Source organism: Anthonomus grandis, chromosome 7 (assembly GCF_022605725.1).
Source record: "Anthonomus grandis grandis chromosome 7, icAntGran1.3, whole genome shotgun sequence".
Lineage (NCBI taxonomy): Eukaryota > Metazoa > Arthropoda > Insecta > Coleoptera > Curculionidae > Anthonomus > Anthonomus grandis.
The window spans coordinates 3,840,849-3,860,712 of NC_065552.1; the positions used below are offsets into that span (position 1 = coordinate 3,840,849).

The 19,864-nt window shown below is 34.2% G+C and overlaps 1 protein-coding gene across 4 annotated transcripts in view; it reads left to right on the forward strand.

The window, feature by feature from the left end:
* The first annotated feature begins 367 nt into the window (after nucleotides 1–367).
* The window catches only part of LOC126738648 (protein transport protein Sec24A), a 35,596-nt gene continuing 16,099 nt past the window's right edge, over nucleotides 368–19,864 (forward strand). The window contains exons 1-9 of one of the 4 annotated variants that reach the window (XR_007661406.1): nucleotides 368–492; nucleotides 655–1,580; nucleotides 5,295–6,582; nucleotides 6,834–7,112; nucleotides 10,675–10,903; nucleotides 12,514–12,680; nucleotides 12,736–12,885; nucleotides 16,743–16,863; nucleotides 16,945–17,142. Coding sequence is in view for 1 of the 4 variants with exons in the window: in XM_050444073.1 (XP_050300030.1) it covers nucleotides 678–1,580; nucleotides 5,295–6,582; nucleotides 6,834–7,112; nucleotides 10,675–10,903; nucleotides 12,514–12,680; nucleotides 12,736–12,885; nucleotides 16,743–16,863; nucleotides 16,945–17,142 (3,335 nt within the window). In the remaining 3 variants the exon portion in view is untranslated. Of the gene's footprint in view, nucleotides 1,581–5,294; nucleotides 6,583–6,833; nucleotides 7,113–10,674; nucleotides 10,904–12,513; nucleotides 12,681–12,735; nucleotides 12,886–16,742; nucleotides 16,864–16,944; nucleotides 17,143–19,864 lie in introns of all 4 variants that reach the window. The other 3 variants (XR_007661409.1, XR_007661408.1, XM_050444073.1) reach the window with 3 other exon arrangements.

Genomic DNA, 19,864 nt, shown 5'->3' on the forward strand with positions numbered 1-19,864 from the left:
TTCCTTCAGAGCTCGGACTATAACTTTCAATTATCAAACTCCGCCCATTTAACATTGACCAATGACCTAATTTAAAAGTGGAACAGCCTTTAAGATTTCCCCGTTCGCCGTCAGATGTCAGCACGTTTGAATACAATGAGGCGCCAAATTTTTAAGACTTTTATTTGCCATAACGAAACATTTCGCATAATCATTATTTTACTTTACTGTAAAATATATATGACTAAGTCAAAAATTAACGTTTTAGTCAAAAAAACTATAAATACATTTGAAAAATTTCGTTATAAGTCCTCAAAAGTTTTAACTTTTGGTTCAATGAGGTGGCAGCACCGTCGTACTGGCCACGTAAGATTTGACAGTGACAGTTCCACAGTGACGTTTTACGTTTTCGTATTGCCAGTATCCAAAAAGGGACTGTGATTGCAATAATAATGTTTTGCGACCCTTATTCTCGCCAATGTTAGTTACTACCGACAAATAATTTAATCCCAGGTAAATTCAACTCATTCACCTTGTTAAATCTTTGTCCTTAAAACAAAGAAATCGGGTGTCTCTCGATCAAAGGTTGAGTATGTTTTTAAACCTCGATAATTTCTAAATAATTAGTTCCTCATGCGTCACACCGAACAATTAACAAGAAAAACGTGTCTGTAGCTAGATAAGGTATAAGAAAAACCATGGCTGAGCCCAATGGGATGGCCTTTCCCCATGGAAAACTACCACCAATGCATTTCAACGGTTTACACTCAAACAGCTCTTCGAGAGGGGCCTCTCCTGTCTCCAGAGCAGGATTAATACCCTCCTCGCAACTACCCCCAAGCAGGACCAGCATACCGCAGTCACAGTTACCCCCAATGAGATCCACAACGGGAGGATTAACCCATAAAGTTGATCAGCTAAGTATCTCTGGCCAAAATACTCCTAATATAAGTCCAAGCAGGTTTAGTGCGTCCACCCCAAACCAGGAAGGTTTACACAAACCCACTTTTAGTGAAAACTCATCCCCTATAGTGCCAACAAACCATTTAGATAATGTGCCATTAAAAGACAATGCTTTGGACAATGAAAATAAAAATGTGAACCCTAGTGCAGTGACCTCTTTAGGGCAAACGAGTCAATATTTCAGTCAAAGCTCCAGTCAGAGTAGTACTTTTGAATCACAATTGAATGGCCCCACTATTACCCCAAGTGTATCACAGACCATAAGCCAGCCACATCTACAACAAACCACCACTACTAGTCAAACAAACAATTCTACACAACACTATTTTCAGTCTCAAAATGTAGGGCAAGAGGCTCTATTTAATATTCAACAAAGTGCACCACCACCTCAAATAAGAAATGTTCCTCAACAACCTTATGGTGTAGCAACTCAGCAGAATGTGGTGCAAAGTACTCCACAACCGATGCAAACTGTTTCAAACTCTAATATTGCCAGTTCAAGTAGTAATTGGCCCCAGCAGAGTGTTGTAGGGAGAAATACTCCTCAAAATTTATTTGGACAGGGCCAACCGCCTTTTAGTGTCGGAATTACTGCCAGTAGTTCAGTACAGCAGGCACAAAGTGTTATGAGTCAACAGGTAAGAGATTTTGTTGATTTGATTTATTTTAGGTAGTAGGTTTATAAAATTTTGGTAAATTTATGTATTTATTTATTTACTAAACATCATCTAACAGTTCCTAATAATAAAACAACTAATGCTTGCAACAGAGAGAAAAAATGAAAACTTAAGTCTCAGTCTCAAAACTAGCAGGTCATCTAGCTATAAGGTCTGATGATGCTTTATTAGCGAAACATGTCACCTGATTAATTAAAAAGACATTTTGAGACTGAGACTTAGAGTTTTCATTTTTTGTCTAGTTAAATAGGTCTCTTTGAGATAATGGACGAGTTCTTTCAACTTGCAACAGAGATCAAGAGTTTAGAGGCAGAATTATACAACACATATAAACTTAAAAAAAAGACGGATTAAGTTAACAGTCTCTAAAAATTGAAATGATTCAAAAACAACTAATATCCCAAGCTCACCACTATAGAATATATTCTAGAAAGATAAACTATATAAGAAAAAAAATGAGGAGTTTATATAATAACATTCCTATATATAGAAATGCAAGTCAAGTTAAGTGTTCTATTTAATAAGCCTGTAAAATGTCAGGGAAAAACTTGCCAGTTTATCAATTATTGCAATCGTTACTGTATAATTTATAGAGAACATCTAAAATTAACCAAATCTGGTTATTGCAGTGGTTGAATTTTTAAGGCGCAAAATAAACAAAAAGAAAGTTGTATAATAAATAATGGTTTTTTACAATATCTTAGTTAAAAATAACCCAGAAGGGATGCCTTAACAAATTCCAATGTAATGTAGCAAGTGGTATAGCCAAGGACTTGTCTTCTAGAACTGAACTTGTGTCTTATTTTCAGATATTTTACTTTATTAGTAATTTCACTTTCTTTGAATCAGACAGGCTTGAAATTAGCAAAGTTATTTTGGGCACAAAAAATAAAAAATCCAGTGAGGTAAATGACATTTTAGTTGAAATACTTTTATGATTGTCAGATATAGATCTGGATAGTCTATCAGCTTCTGTCTACTAGTCTTGGATACATGGCATATTTCCCACCTCTCTGAAACTTTCTTTGGTAGTTCCATTATTGAAGAGTAGGAACTCTGAAGATCCTAGTAATTACCACCCAATCTGTCTTCTATCTGTCCTACAGACAGAACGGTACTCAAGATGTTATATAGATGTATACTTTTTGGAGAAAGTTTACTTTAATGTAAACAAAGGCTACATATCAGCAGCAGTTTTCCATGATCTATTTAAAGCTTTTGATTGTGTGGATCATGGATTACTGCTGTTACTACTCGCTTTCTCTCTAGCATAGGATATTGTAAGTCATGCTGTCCACAACATAAAATTTTTGCCTTTTTTTCCTTCTGTATCTTACAGACTGCAAGTTTTATAGTCAGAAATCATAAAAACCAAATTATAAGAGACAATTCTTTTGGTGCTAGGCTCAGATATAGTTTCAGATTGTCCATATCATGCAGTGAGCAAATAAAGTAATTTGTCATTTGTCTCAAAGGCCTGTTATGCTCCAGACAAATATTTTAATGTAACTAGCTGGAACTAATAACTTTCCTTTTTTTTATAGAATTTGTGTTTTTGAAATTTGGGAGGTGCCTCCCACAGCACAACCATAACACAATAGTAGATATTCTTGTTTATCCAAAACAGACTTTCACTAACAGAGGGTAGTCCTACCTAGGATACATGTATACAATTTTACAACTTGCCACAAAATAATCAAACAACAATAAAGAAAAAATTTTTGAAAAAAGTATTACTAGAATATTTAATCTTTCTCTAGTTTTTGAATTTGAATTGAATTTGATGATTTTAAAATTATGAAATTAATTAATTGGTAAGGTTATCAGACACTTTTGCATGAAGACTTAGATAGCCTTCCTGATTGCTGTAGGAATAAGCTAAGTCTGAATGTGTCCAAGTGTTGCTTTATTAGCTTTTATAAGGGGATCAGAAAACATACTACATATTTCCTATTAAATTGATGAAGAACTGTTGAAAAGAGATTAGGGGATCCAATATTTATCTTTCAATGACCACCTGATAGAAATTACTCTATTGCTCGTTGGTTTGTTCTAAGCTGGAATATGCCTTCATAGTTTGGTCAACATATCAGGCAGTACACAATTTTTCTGTGGAAAGAGTTCAGCATAAATTTTTTATTTAATTTTTGCTCATTCAGGTTTGGTATGTTGCCAATCATGAGTATGCATTAACTGAGTGTGTGAATCTGGTTATGGAATGTGAATCTGGATGTTTGTATATTGGTGCATACACTTAAATTTACCAACTAGGATTAGCTTTTAAATCTTCATATTCCTTTTCACCATACTAATTCATAATTATGATCAAAATTCTCACATAGGCCATTACTATAAACTCATAAGTTGGTGCAACCAACCTAGAAGTCTTTGGCTTGTCGGTGAATTCATTTAAGAAACAATTACATTCTGTTTAAACCTTTTGAGTTTATATCTCGATTACTCTTATTATTTTGTCCTATTCGAGTCTAATCTGAAGTTTAAGCAGCATTTTTTTTGACATTACTAATAAAGCATTCAAGATCTTGGATTTTATAGTCAGAAATAGTAAAAACTTTAAAATTACAACTATTGTGAGACTGTATAAAGTTTTGGTAAGGCCACACCTAAAATATGTTTGGCAGATATGGATGCCCCTTGAAGCTTTATTCATTAATCACATTTGAAAAAGTCACTATCTCTATAAAATACATTTATCCTTTATTTATTTGTTTTAATGGCAAAGCCAGTTTAGAGGAATAACAATAAGTGGCAAAGAATATAATAATAATCAATAATATGAAAATGAACCTAACTATAGCAAAAATAAAGAACAAAAAAAAGCAAAAAGTACAAAAACATAAAACTTAACCCTACAAATAAGTCTTAATTTAATTAAATAATGAATTAATGGATCTATCTTCAAAGGGGTTAAGATTAAAGTTATTAAATGCTCTCGTCATTCTGGTGATTGGAGAAAAGAATCTGTAATAAGCATGGTGGAAAGGCAAACAAAACATAGCAGCATTCTGACATCTATTATTGATATTGACATTGAATGGTACAGTACAGTTAGATCAAAATATTAGGGCAATAAAAAATACTAGTTAATATCTTATCATTAGTACCATGTATCCATACATGATCACCTATAGAAGTATGCTGGATGGTTTTAACTTAGAGTCACTTCTAGATAGGAGGAAACAACAGGTTATAATATTCTTATACTATATATTAAATAACACTACTAAGATTAATCTCAGAATGCTAAATAAAAAAAACTTCTTTGTGTGGACCTGAACAACAATTTATCTTCCTTCATTCATATGATGGCTAAGTTTAAAGAGGTTCTTAGATAGAGTCAGATATATATCCTAAATACAAATGCAAAAGTATTACAAACCTTGCTTAAAATTTAACTTTTATAGTTAGGGTTAATGCCTTCTAGAGAACTAGTCCTTGTTTGTTGTTAATTTTTTATAAGTCCATTTCCATATTGCTTTATCACATTGTCTTATTTTATTTGAACATAATTGTTTAGCATAATGTACTAGGGTATTTAAATTTTGGTCCTCTGCATTAAGTACCAAGTACTTGGTATTTGTAAAGGTTTTACAATAAATAAATAAATTGTATACATTAATAAATATTATATTAATAATTTAATTTCTGTTTTAGGTGAGACCTCCTCAGCCCCCAAACTCAGTTCAAAATGGCCCTCAAAGCACACCCATGCAACAACCACCTAAAATAGGCCAGACACTCCCAACTCAAAATCCTCCCACAAACTTCCCTTTTAATTCAAATCAAAATATCCAGCCCCAAAATCCACTCACAAACCTCCCATTCAGTTCCAATCAAAATGTCCAACCCAAAAACCTCCCATTTAATTCTAATAATAGTTCCCAAAACCCCCCCACAATCCCTCCATTTAGTTCTAATCAAAATATGCACCCTCAAAATCCTCCGATCAGCTCATATCAAAATATCTCTGCCCAACAGAGACCTCCAAACCCCACTACTGTACCACCAAATGTTGCTCAACTGCCTCCACAGGTTCAAAAACCACCACTAAACCAAAGGCCCAGATATCCACAGACTTTACCCCCTGGTCCTCCGCAAACCAGTCAGTTCAATAGTGGATTACCTCAAAGAGTTTCACCTTACAATAACCAAGGACCTCCGCCAGCCCCCTCACAAAGGTTCAATCCCCAAATAAATTACAATGTGGGACCTTCAGTACAAAATCAACCTGGCCAAGTGAATTATGGAGCGAACGGACCTCAGTCATTGCCTCCAATGATCAATAATAGATATCCAACTGCTCCAAATGGCCCCTCGCAGATTCCACCCGGTGGAGTGGTAAAAACTGGATTTAATCGCCTCTGGGGTGCGGACCATTACAATTTACTGGAAACCCCGGAAATTTTACCGCCGACCAAATTGGAAACGCCCAAAGTGCATTTGGGCCAAGAACAATTAAATCAGGCGAACTGTAGCACCGAAGTGTTCCGTTGCACCGTGACGAAAATCCCGGAATCCGCGTCGCTTTTGCAAAAATCCCGGCTGCCCTTGGGACTTTTGATTCATCCGTTTAAAGATTTGAGTTACTTGCCGGTGATTCAGTGTAACGTGATCGTGAGATGTCGCTCCTGTCGCACCTATATTAATCCGTTCGTTTACTTTGTGGACTCCAAAAGGTGGAAGTGTAATCTTTGCTTTAGGGTGAACGAGTTGCCCGAGGAGTTCCAGTATGATCCGGTCAGTAAGACTTATGGGGATCCCAGTAGGCGCCCAGAGATTAAGAGCAGTACTATCGAGTATATTGCGCCTGCTGAGTATATGTTGAGGCCACCTCAACCTGCTGTTTATATGTTTTTGTTGGATGTGTCGAGGTTGGCCGTGGATAGTGGATACTTGGAAATTTTATGTGCTGTTTTACTGGAGGAACTCAAAAATTTACCGGGTGAGTTTGACTGTTTACCGTGATATTAACATGAAACCATTTGAGGCATTTTTATGAGGGTTTGACTCAAAGCTAGACCAACTCCTGTTAATGTAGCTCAAGGATTTTCTGAAACTCACTAGGTCATACAGTCTAAAATTGTAGAACATAAATATTTTATTTCAGAAGTCTCTCTTCTTGTTTCTCTTATTAATTTAGAATAAGGACTTCCTATAAATAAAATAATACATTAACATAATTTCTACTTTTAGGTGATGCAAGAACCCAGATAGGCTTCCTAGCCTATGACTCTGCCCTACATTTCTTCTCCCTAGCGGAAGGGTTAAATCAGCCCCACGAAATGACGGTTTTAGATGTGGACGATGTGTTTCTACCCACCCCCGATAACCTCCTGGTTAACCTGAAAGACCGCATGGAAATGGTGGAGGATTTACTGAAACTGTTACCCTCTCGTTTCAGTAACAGTTATGACGATTGCAGTGCCTTAGGGGCTGCTTTACAGGTGGCACACAAAATGATGGGACCAACAGGTAAAGACAACAAATTAGGAGTATCTTAATATTAATGATTTCTCCATTTAACTTTAATTTTTTGGGATATTTTCGTAATTCTTTAGAATGTGTAGGAGACACTCTTTATGTCAATAATTTGTAGGTAAATTCTTCGCTTTTTTTTTAAGGATTACTTGAAAATTTGTTGAGGTAATGGAATAGAGTTGCTACTTACTACTATAAGTAAGAATTCCTAAAGAATAATTTGATGTATAAACAATACTTGTGACTCTAATACTTTCTGAGCTTTGAGAGCCACTTTTATCCACTAATTTTTTAATGATTCTTGTACAATTCTCTATATAGATTCCAAGCAAATTGAGATAACGGGTGATTCAGAAAGTTGTTCATTTTTTGACGCTTCGTATAAAATTTGGTAGGGGGGCTAGAATCGTGCGCGCGTGTTCAATCGATAGCTTGGTTCAGGAAAATTTAGTCACCATGCAGTGCTATACGGGAGAGCAACGCTCGTTTTGTGTACGAGAGTATTTCCGTAACAACAATTCGGCCACCATTGTGCGCCGTAGATATCGGGCACATTTTGATTTGCATGCCATTAACCAGTGCCCAAGCCCAAAGCTGATCGTAAAATGGTTCGACGTTAAATAAACGAAATTTGGGTCGGCCAAGGACAACGAGAGTTCCCGAAACGGTTGCTCGGATGAGAGCGTCTATACTCCGAGAACCGACCTTGTCTTCTCGCAAGCGCGCAGCGGCATTAAATGTCTCCAGATCGTCGGTGCTGCGAATTTAAACATGCATCCATACAAAATTCAATTAGTGCAGGAATTAAAGGAAAAAGACCCTCCTGCAAGACTTTTGTTCGCCAACGAAGTAATGAATCGATTTCAGCGATTAAACAACATTTTTTTCTCCGATGAGGCTCATTTTTAACTAAATGGCCATGTGAACACCCAAAATTGTCGCTACTGGTGTGCAACAAACCCGCAGCAAAAACATCAAAGGCCCCTGCATGCAAAGTCGGGATCAGGAATAACCGGTCCCTATTTTTTCGAAGACGCTCGAGGCAACGCAATTACCGTATATTCGCAGCGTTACATAGACATGCTTCAAACGTTTTTCGCTCCCGCCCTTCAGGAGTTTGAGGGATACAATCGAAACACTTGGTTTCAGCAGGACGATGCCACCTGCCACGCCTCCAACCTGTCTTTGCCTGTCGTTCAGGCGCTTTTTCCCAATAAATTAATCTCCCGCAGAGAGAGGACATTCAGTGGCCCGCCCGAAGCCCGGACCTAACTCCTTGCGATTTTTTTTGTGGGGATACCTTAAGAACTATTACTCCAGAAACTTGCCAACGCGTTATTGAAAATTTTAGGGCTCGGCTTGAGGAGTGCCAGGAAAGAAATGGGGCATATTTGGACAACGTAATTTTTAAGACATAAATTTCCCGAGTTTTCTGTAAATTTTAAGAATAAATTTGTTACAATTGATCAACGGGTTTTTTTTTCATTTAATTTTATAAAATGAACGTTTTTGTATAGACATAATTTTTGTCAGGAAATTTTTCGCTTTTTTGAAGGATTACCTGAAAACTTTGTGAGGTACATGAATGAAGTTTCTGCTTGAAGAAAGAATGTTTCCTGATGAATAATTTGATATATGAAGAATTCTTGAGGCTCCAATACTTTCAGAGCTAGAGCCACTTTTATCCACTAATTCCTAAGTCTCAACCAATTTGAGGTGTTTGTAATAAATTGGATATTTTGAATTTTTTAATGATTCTTGGACATTTCTCTATATAAATTCCAAGCAAATTGAGATATTTGTATAATTCTTTTGCAGTATTATAAGAAACACTCTTTACGTGAATTCTATGTAAAAAAATTGTTTCTAGGTCAACAACTGGCTTAGCTATAAACGTTTTTATATAGACATATTTTTCTCAGTATATGTTTTGCTTCTTTAAGGATTACTTGAAAACTTTTTGAGGTATTTAAATGAAGTTTCTACTTAAAGAAAGAATGTTTCCTGTTGAATAATTTGATATATGAACAATTCTTGTGGCTCCAATACTTTCAGAGCTAGAGCCACTTTTATCCACTAATTCCTAAGTCTCAACCAATTTGAGGTGTTTGTAATAAATTGGATATTTTGAATTTTTTAATGATTCTTGGACATTTCTCTATATAGATTCCAAGCAAATTGAGATATTTGTATAATTCTTTTGCAGTATTATAAGAAACACTCTTCAAGTGAATTATGTGTTAAAAATTTGTTTCTAGATCAACAACTGGCTTAGCTATAAACGTTTTTATATAGACATATTTTTGTCAGGAAATTTTTCGCTTTTTTAAGGATTACTTGAAAACTTTTTGAGGTATTTAAATGAAGTTTCTACTTAAAGAAAGAATGTTTCCTATTGAATAATTTGATATATGAACAATTTTTGTGGCTCCAATACTTTCAGAGCTAGAGCCACTTTTACCCACTAACTCCTAGCTCTCAACAAGTTGAGGTTTTTGTAATCAATTGGGTATTTTAAATGTTTTAATGATTCTTAGACATTTCTCTATATAGCTTCCAAGCAAATTGAGATATTTTTATAATTCTTTTGCAGTATTATAGAAGACACTCTTTAGGCGAATTCTATGTAAAAAATTCGTGTCTAGGTCAACAACTGGCTTAACTATAAACGTTTTTCTAACAAGACATATTTTTCTCAGTAAATTCTTCGTTTTTTGTAAGGATTGTTTGAAAACTTTATAATGTCCTTAAATGAAGTTTCTACTCAAAGAAAGAATGATTGCCGAGGAATAATTCAGCTCCAATACTCTCTTAACTATAACCAGTTTTGCCCACCAATACTTTCCTTATCAGATTCACTTGTTTCTTGCAATTAACTTCGAACAATAATTGTCCGCCTCTTATCACGAAAAAAATATTATTTATACAGTTTTAATGAGCGCTGGCAAATATGTTTGACGTATAATTATTAACGAAATCATTCGCAATTATTTTTCCAGATATTATTTGTTTAAGCAATAATACCTATGTATTTACAGTCATGTACGTCTTGATAATTATGAGAAGGTCATTGTTAACAGGGATATAGATTTTTTTTTATCTGAAGATTGCTAATCTTAAGTATATAGCATAGTTTATTTAACAATAAAAAATTTTATAGTGTAACTCGATTAGAGATGAAATTCTATTAATTTAATCAAGGAAACGTTTCGGATGATAATTCAAAAACTATCATTCGATCATATCGAAATTTACATGCAACATTTTCATATATGAAGAATTCTCGTAGCTCAAAGGTTTTCTGGGTTAGGCTCAGATTTATCAGGCATCAAGCAATCTTATTAAGATACTTTCTTTGATTTTCAAAAACCTTGATGCACTAGTGTACGTTAGCTTATAATTTCTCCTTTCTTACAAAAAAAGGTAATTGGACTACACCCGTTTTTTTTCAATCATAGATACCTGGTTTTTATGGAATTATAACTTTTTGCTAAACTATCCCGAATTACTAAACACCAAACTTGCTATTGTCAATATATATGAGTATATTCTCTAGGTGGCAGGGTGTCAGTGTTCCAATCGGCCCTTCCCAACACAGGACCGGGCGCAGTCACCTCCAGGGAAGACCCCAACCAAAGATCAACCGCGGAAACCGCCATGCTGAACCCCATAAACGATTTTTATAAGAGACTCGCCCTCGAATGCTCCGGCCAACAAATTGCCGTCGATTTATTCGTTCTTAACTCGCAGTACGTGGACATGGCCACCATCAGTGGCATTAGCAGGTAAAATTTTTTATTTTGTACATATCGGTACATATTTATTCGCAATTTAGATTTGGCTAATGTTGGCAATGCACATGTTGACTTACATATGCCCTGGAATCGCATCTGGCGTTTTTGCACTTCGGAGCTTGATGCAGAGAGTGTCTCTTAAAGTTGCACTGTCTGCTTACTTTGCGTGTATCCATTCAAGAATCTCCTATGGGATTCTAGTTTGGGGGCATGCAACCAATGTGGGCCATATTTTCTCCCTTCAGAGAAAGGCCATTAGGGTCCTCCTCGAAAACCTGGACCATAGCGCGGAATGTAGAATGCATTTCTTAAGACTCAATATTTTAACTGGGCCCTGTTTATATATTTACTATTATCTATCGCATGTCAGGGCCAATATTAATGACTATGAAACTTTTGAAGATGTACGTTCACATTTCACTAGAAACAACACTAATATTCATACAGAATTTCATAGAATTCATCGCATAAAAACGGGGGTATTTTTTTATGGCCCCATTTTTTTGCCACTTAATTAAAATAATGAATTAGAATATTGTCTCCCAATAAGTTTAAAGTAGGGCACAAGAAGGGGTCAAAAAAAGTCTTAATTATGCAGAAAATTCCTATTTATTGACTACCAGTTTCGTGACTTCCACATGTCACATCATCAGGCCAAGGACTAAAGTAAAAAGAAGACATTACAACTTTAAAATATAATAGAAAATACAACGTTTTTCTGGCGATACAAATTATAAAACGAAATTTGTCAACATCATAAAATTAAAACACATAGAAACACAATGGACATTTATATTCGTGTACGTGGACAACACAAATATAATAAAAAAAATTTAAAAAAATTACGTTCACATTATTATAAACAAATAAAAAACCCAAGATCAACACTGTACTATACGTGTATGTAGGTATATATAATTTTCAATGTTAAAATCGTAAAAAAAACGGACGCCACATTAATTTATTCAAACAAACAATATCATTAACGACATCTATCTATTTACAAACTAATCATCAATTCGTGTATATAGGTTACTTACAGTACTATATATCTCATAGATATAAATTGCCTAGACGCGCGATAGATAGCTCTACGGCTGTAGATCGTTTATAAATAATTATTAGTCAAATAAAGTTTTAATTAGGTTATTTTCTCCTATGTGAACTTGTATATTTAAGGAATTGTGATGGTCTTTCTTAAGTGATCTTTGAATTTCTAAGTACTCTAAGTTGTTCAAAAGGCGATTATCCTGTAAACGATGAATTATTTTAAAATTACCATTAAAAATTACCCCTAAAGAACTTCCAGAATATGGACAGGATTTTCCCTAATATAAGTTTAAAGTAGCGTTAAAAAATGTCTTGTGGCTAAGAGTTTTTTTAGTATCAATGAATATATCAGTAATAACTTTACTGACGTTACAAACTATGCACATTGGATTTAAGCTTGTGTAAGTGTGCCTTTGCTTTTGACCAATATGTAATTCATTAACTTGTGTTAACACCAATAAAGTTCTTTGTCTTTGTAATTTATAAAGTGATTTATATTTTTCAAGTGTCAAAATGGTTAAACTAACCGCATTGAATTGTCTCGTTTTTAGATTCAGTGGAGGTTCGGTACATCAATTTCCGTTATTCAAATCCACCAGACCCTTACTAGTCGATCAATTCCAAAAGGACCTGCGAAGATACCTGACGAGGAAAATCGGGTTTGAGGCCGTAATGAGGGTCAGGTGTACTCGTGGGATGGCAATTCATACTTTCCATGGTACATCCCCGTTTTACAACAAGTTAAATTACATTTAAATGATTTTTTTCTGTAGGAAATTTCTTTGTGAGGTCCACTGATCTTCTTTCGTTGCCGAATATTAACCCGGACGCCGCCTTTGGTATGCAAGTGGCCATAGAGGAGAACTTAACTGATTCTCAGTCGGTTTGTTTTCAAGCCGCGCTTTTGTATACGTCCAGTAAAGGTGAGTTTTACATACTAGTTTTAATGTGTTTGGTAGCTTAGGATTTATTTATCGACTTTTGAAAATCTATGAATTTCATTTCATTCTCAAAGACATTTTTCTACACATTTTATGCAGACTTCAAACAATAATCAGCTTTATTTCAAAATTGTGTTCATACATAATATAAGGTCAATAAACCACTTATAGACATACTTGCACAAAAAAAAAACAGTGTTAAAACCTATATAACTGTAGAAAAAAATCGATACATCTCCTCGCTTTACCTAATCATTTTAGGTAGTTTATTAAAGAGTTTGATACACATGCAATATGATCCTTTCTCAGTGAGTGTCAGTCGACGTGCAGGATAATTAACATTAAGGGTTCTTATGTCATCTTTTAAAACACCCCTACAACTCTGTCTAAAATCCTTGTTTGTTTATTAATCTTAGAATCCTCTTTTGTGCTAGTTTTGATTGTCGCTGCCGCTGCCCTCAGAGAAGAATACCATACTTTAATAATGATTGAAAATTCATAATACATGATTAACTGTGTTTTTTCGGTCATATACTTGGCAACGATTCTAATTCTGTAGATTTGCGAATAATATTGCTTCTATTTTCTGTCATTTCAGTTATATTCCGCACCCTAATTAATAATTTTGTCTCATCATAAATTATAAAAAATGGTATCGGCCCTGCAATACCCTCTCTAGGTTAATTCAAATTTTTTCATTATGTCTACCTTTTGTTTTCTTTGGGATAAGTAAGACTGAAATAATATAACATAGGCTTTTAATAAATCAGGGCAGATGCCTAGCGCAAGATTGTTTTTCTCTAGATGTCCCAAAATTGCATTAGTGAATTGAAAGACCGCTGTTTGAGTTGATTTATTTTGCGTGTATTCATGTTAATGTATATTAAAAAATCAGCACTTAAAGAAATCGAGTAATCTATTACACATAGCTAATTCAAATAATTTTGAAAAGGGCTAATGGGTCTGTAATTTTCCATAGCTTCTGGATCACCTTTATTCTGTATTGGTATCACTAATGAAAATTATTGAAGGCATTATTCATTGGGAAACCCAGCACATGACTAACATGCAGTACCATACCTTTATCGGACTTGTTGGAATATTATCAATTCCAGAAGTATGTTTGTTTTTTTATTTGTTTCACTCATATTTCTTTTGGAGATATTATGAGGAACGTATTCCATCATTATTTGGTTGAATCTTAGTATTAAATATGATGAAGGACTGCGGTATATTGGACGATACATACTGATTATATCGCTTCGCAATTTATCATTTATTAACATGTTATCATATTTTTTTGAACATTTTTGTAATGCGGTTTTAAAGTAAGTTAAAAAGGAGATCCAGTTGATTTTTACACGTATAATATTATCATTATGTTTATAATATTGTTTCGAGATTTTCATTTTATTTGCGACTCGTTTTAATGAAAAACTATATTCAAATAGAAAGCCTACAGTTTTCATAAAAGTATTCCACTGCAAATTTATATCTAGTGCTCCCTTTGCATAAACATCATCCCAATCCTGTTGTTTTAACAAGTTTGATAATATTTTCCTGTGAAAAAAATCTTGTATAATGCAGTGTAGTATGCTCGTTTTATTTATTTATTTTAAGTAACGGCGCAGCCGTCCTTAATGAAGCCGACCATTACTGAATGTCACAAAGTATATAAAGAGAAATCAATAGTGTAGCGGCATTTCTAATAAAACATACCTAAAGTATTACCAAGAGTCTTACCTAAACTAACAAAGCTTTAATTTTTTAATACTATAAATGTTTAATCAATTTTACATTCTACAGTGGAGCTATCAAATTTAACTGAGCAGATTAGTACATACATAGCAGTTCCCCCCCCATGTTCATTATGTCCCTTACAAAAGGCATCTCCTAGTATATAATCTCTAACTAGTTTTCCAATGTTCTGTTATTCATATTATTTTACATGGATTATTGTTTTTAACATATTTATAACTTTATCAACGGCATTCCCCAATGATTAAATATTTTGATGTAAAATGCACCACTTCAGTATTACCTGCCTCAATTATTGTTTTTTTTCTCTCGTATAAAACTTTTCTTTATTCATTTGTCCTTATTTAAAAAATATTATAGTGAAAAATAGATAAAATTTAGTTAAAATTTAATCTTAAAATTTAAAATATAGTTAAATTTTTACAAATATCTAAATGTATTTTTTTGTTTAAGGATCTGATAGCCATGGTCTTTTTCCTTATTTATTGCTTTGAAGAAAACTTCTAGGGCTAAATAAATTTATTTTATTGAATGTATTTGTTTATTTATCTGGAACGTTATTAATTTAACATGTAAAAGAAAATAGTTAAAAAGTGTTAAAAGATGTAATAATTTCAAAATCGGAACCAACAATAGTAGAATAAAAAATCAGAAACTATATTTGCCTCAGGTTTGAAGCCCATCGACTCCAGTTCCTTCCTAATTTCTTTGACTTTGAAATTTCTATCCAAACTTCTGAGTCTAACATTCAGTTTTCTGAATTACTTATTTTATTGAGTATTACGTCACTTATAGCAAAAATCAATTTAGAAATTACTATCTCACACGCTCAAAATAGTTAAACCGTCAAATCATATAAAAAAAGTATTTAAAGTAATAGAAAGAAGTTTTGATGGTATTGCATAGCTGAAGATTTGCAAGATAAGTATATTTTTAATTTAATTTTACTTTAATTACCTTGATAACGGTAGTAGATATAACTACCGAAACGGTTCAAATTAGGTATTTTTTAAAAAGTAGGTTTTCTTGTTGTTTTTATCGTTTTTTAATTTTAATATTCATAACAAAGTTAGGTAGGATATTGAAAAGAAGAAACGAGCTCAGAGATTAATAGATTAAACCTCAGCTCCAAGGTATATAAAAAATCTATTATACCTCAAGTAAATTATTGTATTTAAAACTTAAATTAAATTAAATATATCGAACGGTATCATTACAGATTTGAGTTCATATTTCTTTCAAATACGTGAAAACGTCTATTTTCTTCTTCTTTTCATTTTTTTGAGCGTGTGAGATAGTAATTTCCAAATTGATTTTTGCTATAAGTGACGTAATACCCAATAAAATAAGTAACTCATTATGAATTCGTCACAACAATACAGATTTTACTTATTCAGTTTTCTGTCAAAAAAAAGTGGAACTCCATATCTTTCCCTGAGGAGTTCAATTTAAATTCTATGGTCTTGCGGGCTTTTTGGGAAAAGCCCAGCCTCTCTCTTTGAATTTTGATGATATTCTCTAATGAGTTTATATTTTGCTGCCCCATTTGTGGTCATTTTAATTATTACTTTGGGTACCAACATCGAGGTGTTAAGGGGAAAAATTAAGTTTGTTTCCGGACTCTCAAGTTCGGAAAGCAGCTCTTCCTCACCACACTTATGATTGGGCGGGTTTCAGTAAAAAGTTACCCATTAAAACTAACTCGTTCCAGCAGTATACGTGACTGTATAAAATAGGTCGGAGGACTGAACGGTCAAATTGTCCATAGAGCTCATACAGAGTGTGAATTCACTCACAAGGCAGGCAAAGGCTTAATCAGCTAGGTTAGAAAACGTTGACTATCTTCTTTGACAACAAGCAACTGGGAACTTTTAAAATATTATTTTTCAATTCAAAACATTGTTTTACAATTACTAGCCGTTCGAGTAGCCTAGAAACCTTAAGGCCTAACTCTCTCGGGTTATATCAAAAAATCTCTTAAACCTCAAGTAAATCATTTAAGAATAGTTCAAACTTAAGGTCTATTTCCCTTTTCTTTTCAATTGCGAGTATTTACTAAATTTTGTGTCCTTTTTTTTTAGGTGAAAGAAGAATCAGAGTTCACACATTGTGCCTACCGATCGCTAACACCTTGCATGACGTAATTCATTCCGCAGACCAGCAGTGCATTATTGGTCTATTAGGAAAAATGGCCGTAGATAGGTACTTACATTTTCTTTATATAGCTTTGGACGGTTTAATCATAATCATAAAACCCCCTTTTATATGATTTGTATTTCTTAGATCGACGCAGTCGTCGTTATCGGACGCCCGCGAAGCGTTCATAAATGCCGCCGTGGACGTTTTGACGTCATACAAGTTTTCGTTGAATATGGGCAGCGCCACTTCGGGACTCCTAGCCCCCGAAAGTCTTAAATTGTTGCCGCTGTATATCGCCGCTATTTTAAAACATCCGGCTTTTAGAATAGGAACACCGACAAGGTAAGAATACGAATTTTCAGTCTGATTCCATTTAAAATTCTAGCAGATAACAATCCTAACCTAGTAGCAAGTTACAACAAGTGTTTACATTATATTGATTTTTCGTTGGTTTTATTTACCATTATAAAAAGCCCACTGGCAGTTTTGATCCCTAAAGGTACGTAATTCGTATTAACACTCTTTGGTATTAGTTTATTACTTAATGCTGGGGAAGTATTTGCTTATCCTTGTGACCTCTGCAAGAAGATTTTGTGTAAGGGATGTTCCGGGGTTAGTTCAACCGAAATTCGTATTTTAATTAACTGATCATGTTAGTGCTTTGGGGGAAGCTTTAAATGAGATTGAAAGTTGGTAACAGTCAGAAGCTCGATGAATTTGAAAAACAGATTAGAGATTAATGAATGAAGAAGTTAAGAGCATAAACACTAGTGTTTGATGACATTAAGTAATACTTAAATACAGTGCTTCTAGTAAAGGTAGCAGAGTACAGGGGAATGTTACTCATACCACAAACAGGGTCCTATAAAGAATTGAGTCCTTGAAATATCCTGTAACTTAATGTCCTTGACCCAGGTCAAAAAGTGTGCATTGAGTCAGACTTAACGAAAACTTGGAAATGTTGAAACTTGAAATGTGTTAATGGTGTTCCTAAAATAATTTAAAAAACTGAGTTGTCCTACTCTGAAGCTGCCAGCGTTTGCATCGGAGTTGTTTGTGTACTTTCAGAATGTTGGTGGTCTGCGTACTAAGCTTCAGTTCCTCTTCAAGAATATCTCTTACTCCCAGTGCTATGTTGCGCCATTTAATGAAACATGGTTATCCCCCAATTTCAAAGACTCTGAGCTGCAGTAAGTAGACTATTACATACATCGAATGGAGAAAACCAGTGAATTCTCCAGGGGAGGAGGTGTACTTATAGCAGTTCGAAAGGAATTTACTAGTAGCCGTTTGCATTCACCAAGTAAAAGCATTGAACAATTATTTGTGCAAATGGAAATAAAGAGAAATCAATTTATTTTTGGTACAGCCTATCTTCCTCCTAGAAGTAACTTGGAAAAGTATGCTGGGTTTAGAATGCCTTAAGACAATATCAGAAAAGTATCCTGAATGCCAGCTTTATGTTTTGAGCGATTTTAATTTCCTAAATAGTCATTGGTCCAAAGAGATTTGGGCTTCTGAGGCAACCCATTTACCTGGAACATCACCTTATGAGGTATAGTCGATCCAGGTACTGTCTTCATTTATCTGTTCATATAACCGTTATTAAGCAAACGCAATTTTAAATGAGAGCAACACGATTTTGAATCTGATATATCTACAAGACAGCGAAGCTGGGGTTGTACTGGCAGAAGTTTATTGCCAAGGGGTCAACACCTCCTTCAGAATTCGATGGATTAACAAGAATTTAAATAATGGCAGTTTAAAGTGTAATTGATATTATAGAGATTTCTTTTCGATAAATAATGTTGGTGCTATTAGTGACTTTTTTCTCAGTTTGATAAGCCAGTAGATGACATGCTTAATTTGTTTTATAACATTATTTATTTAGCACTAGTTGACTGTTTTGTTCCTTTAAAAAAAACACTTCGCCAAGAAATTTTCCATTTGGTTCTCACAGGAACTGAAGGAAACAATTATTAATAAGAAAAAGGCGCATAAGAATTACATAACAAGCGGAGTGTTAAGTGACTGTGAGCAATTTTTTAAGTCTAGAGCTGATTATAGGGCATTAAAAAGAGAGTGCTACCTAAACTATGTAACTGTTAGAGATAATGTTAAATTTTTCGGAAATATGTGAACATGAAAAGAACAGATTCTGGCATTTCTCCTGAGATGTTTTTCAATTAAATTAGGGCTCCTCGCTTTAATTAGAAAATTGTTAATCTATTTGCAGAATTCTTATCACAGATGTATACTGATAAATCCTGTTTTCTACAGAGTACCATTAACTTGTCTTGCCATACAATGTCTATATCCATGACTTATGAGAAACTCATATGCCTGGGCGTAAATAAGTGACCCGGTTCTGATGGCATTCATTATATTCTTATCAAACACAGTGCTTTTATACTTACTCGGCAGCTTTTTATAATTTTCAATATGTCTCTTAACCCATTAGCGCCCAGCGATCCATTTATAGATCACAACATCAAATAGGTGTTCAAAATGTGTCTGGTGAATTTTAAGCCGCGCCTACCACCAATATCGTTACTTTGATTGTAAATCGGTCCTATTTAGTGCCTTACTTCATTGTACGACCGAAACTGTTTATTTTATTGGACCTTCGTTGGAGACATTTTTTTTATCAAGTGCATCGACTATTATATTTTGAGATAGCTTTAAAAACTATCTCAACTTCTTCTTCCTATCTTAACCGATGAGGAAGTATTTAACAATGAAGAAACTGGAATCCCTATCTTAGAAGATATTGCTGGTTATGTAGAAATACAGACAATTTAAGATGACGAAAGCGAGGAAGAAGATAACTTACCATTGGCACGTCTACTCCCTGAGAAAAAAAAAAGCAAAAATTGAAAAACCACAAAAACTTGAAACTAAATGGATCAAAACTGACCCTAAATATAATCTTCAAACAGCCGAACAGGATTTTTTACAAGCTGAGAATGATATGAAAGCTACATTGAAGACTCCTCCGCGGTAAACATATTTGAACACTTTTTCGATGATGAAATTTACAGCATGATAAGGGAACAAACTACTA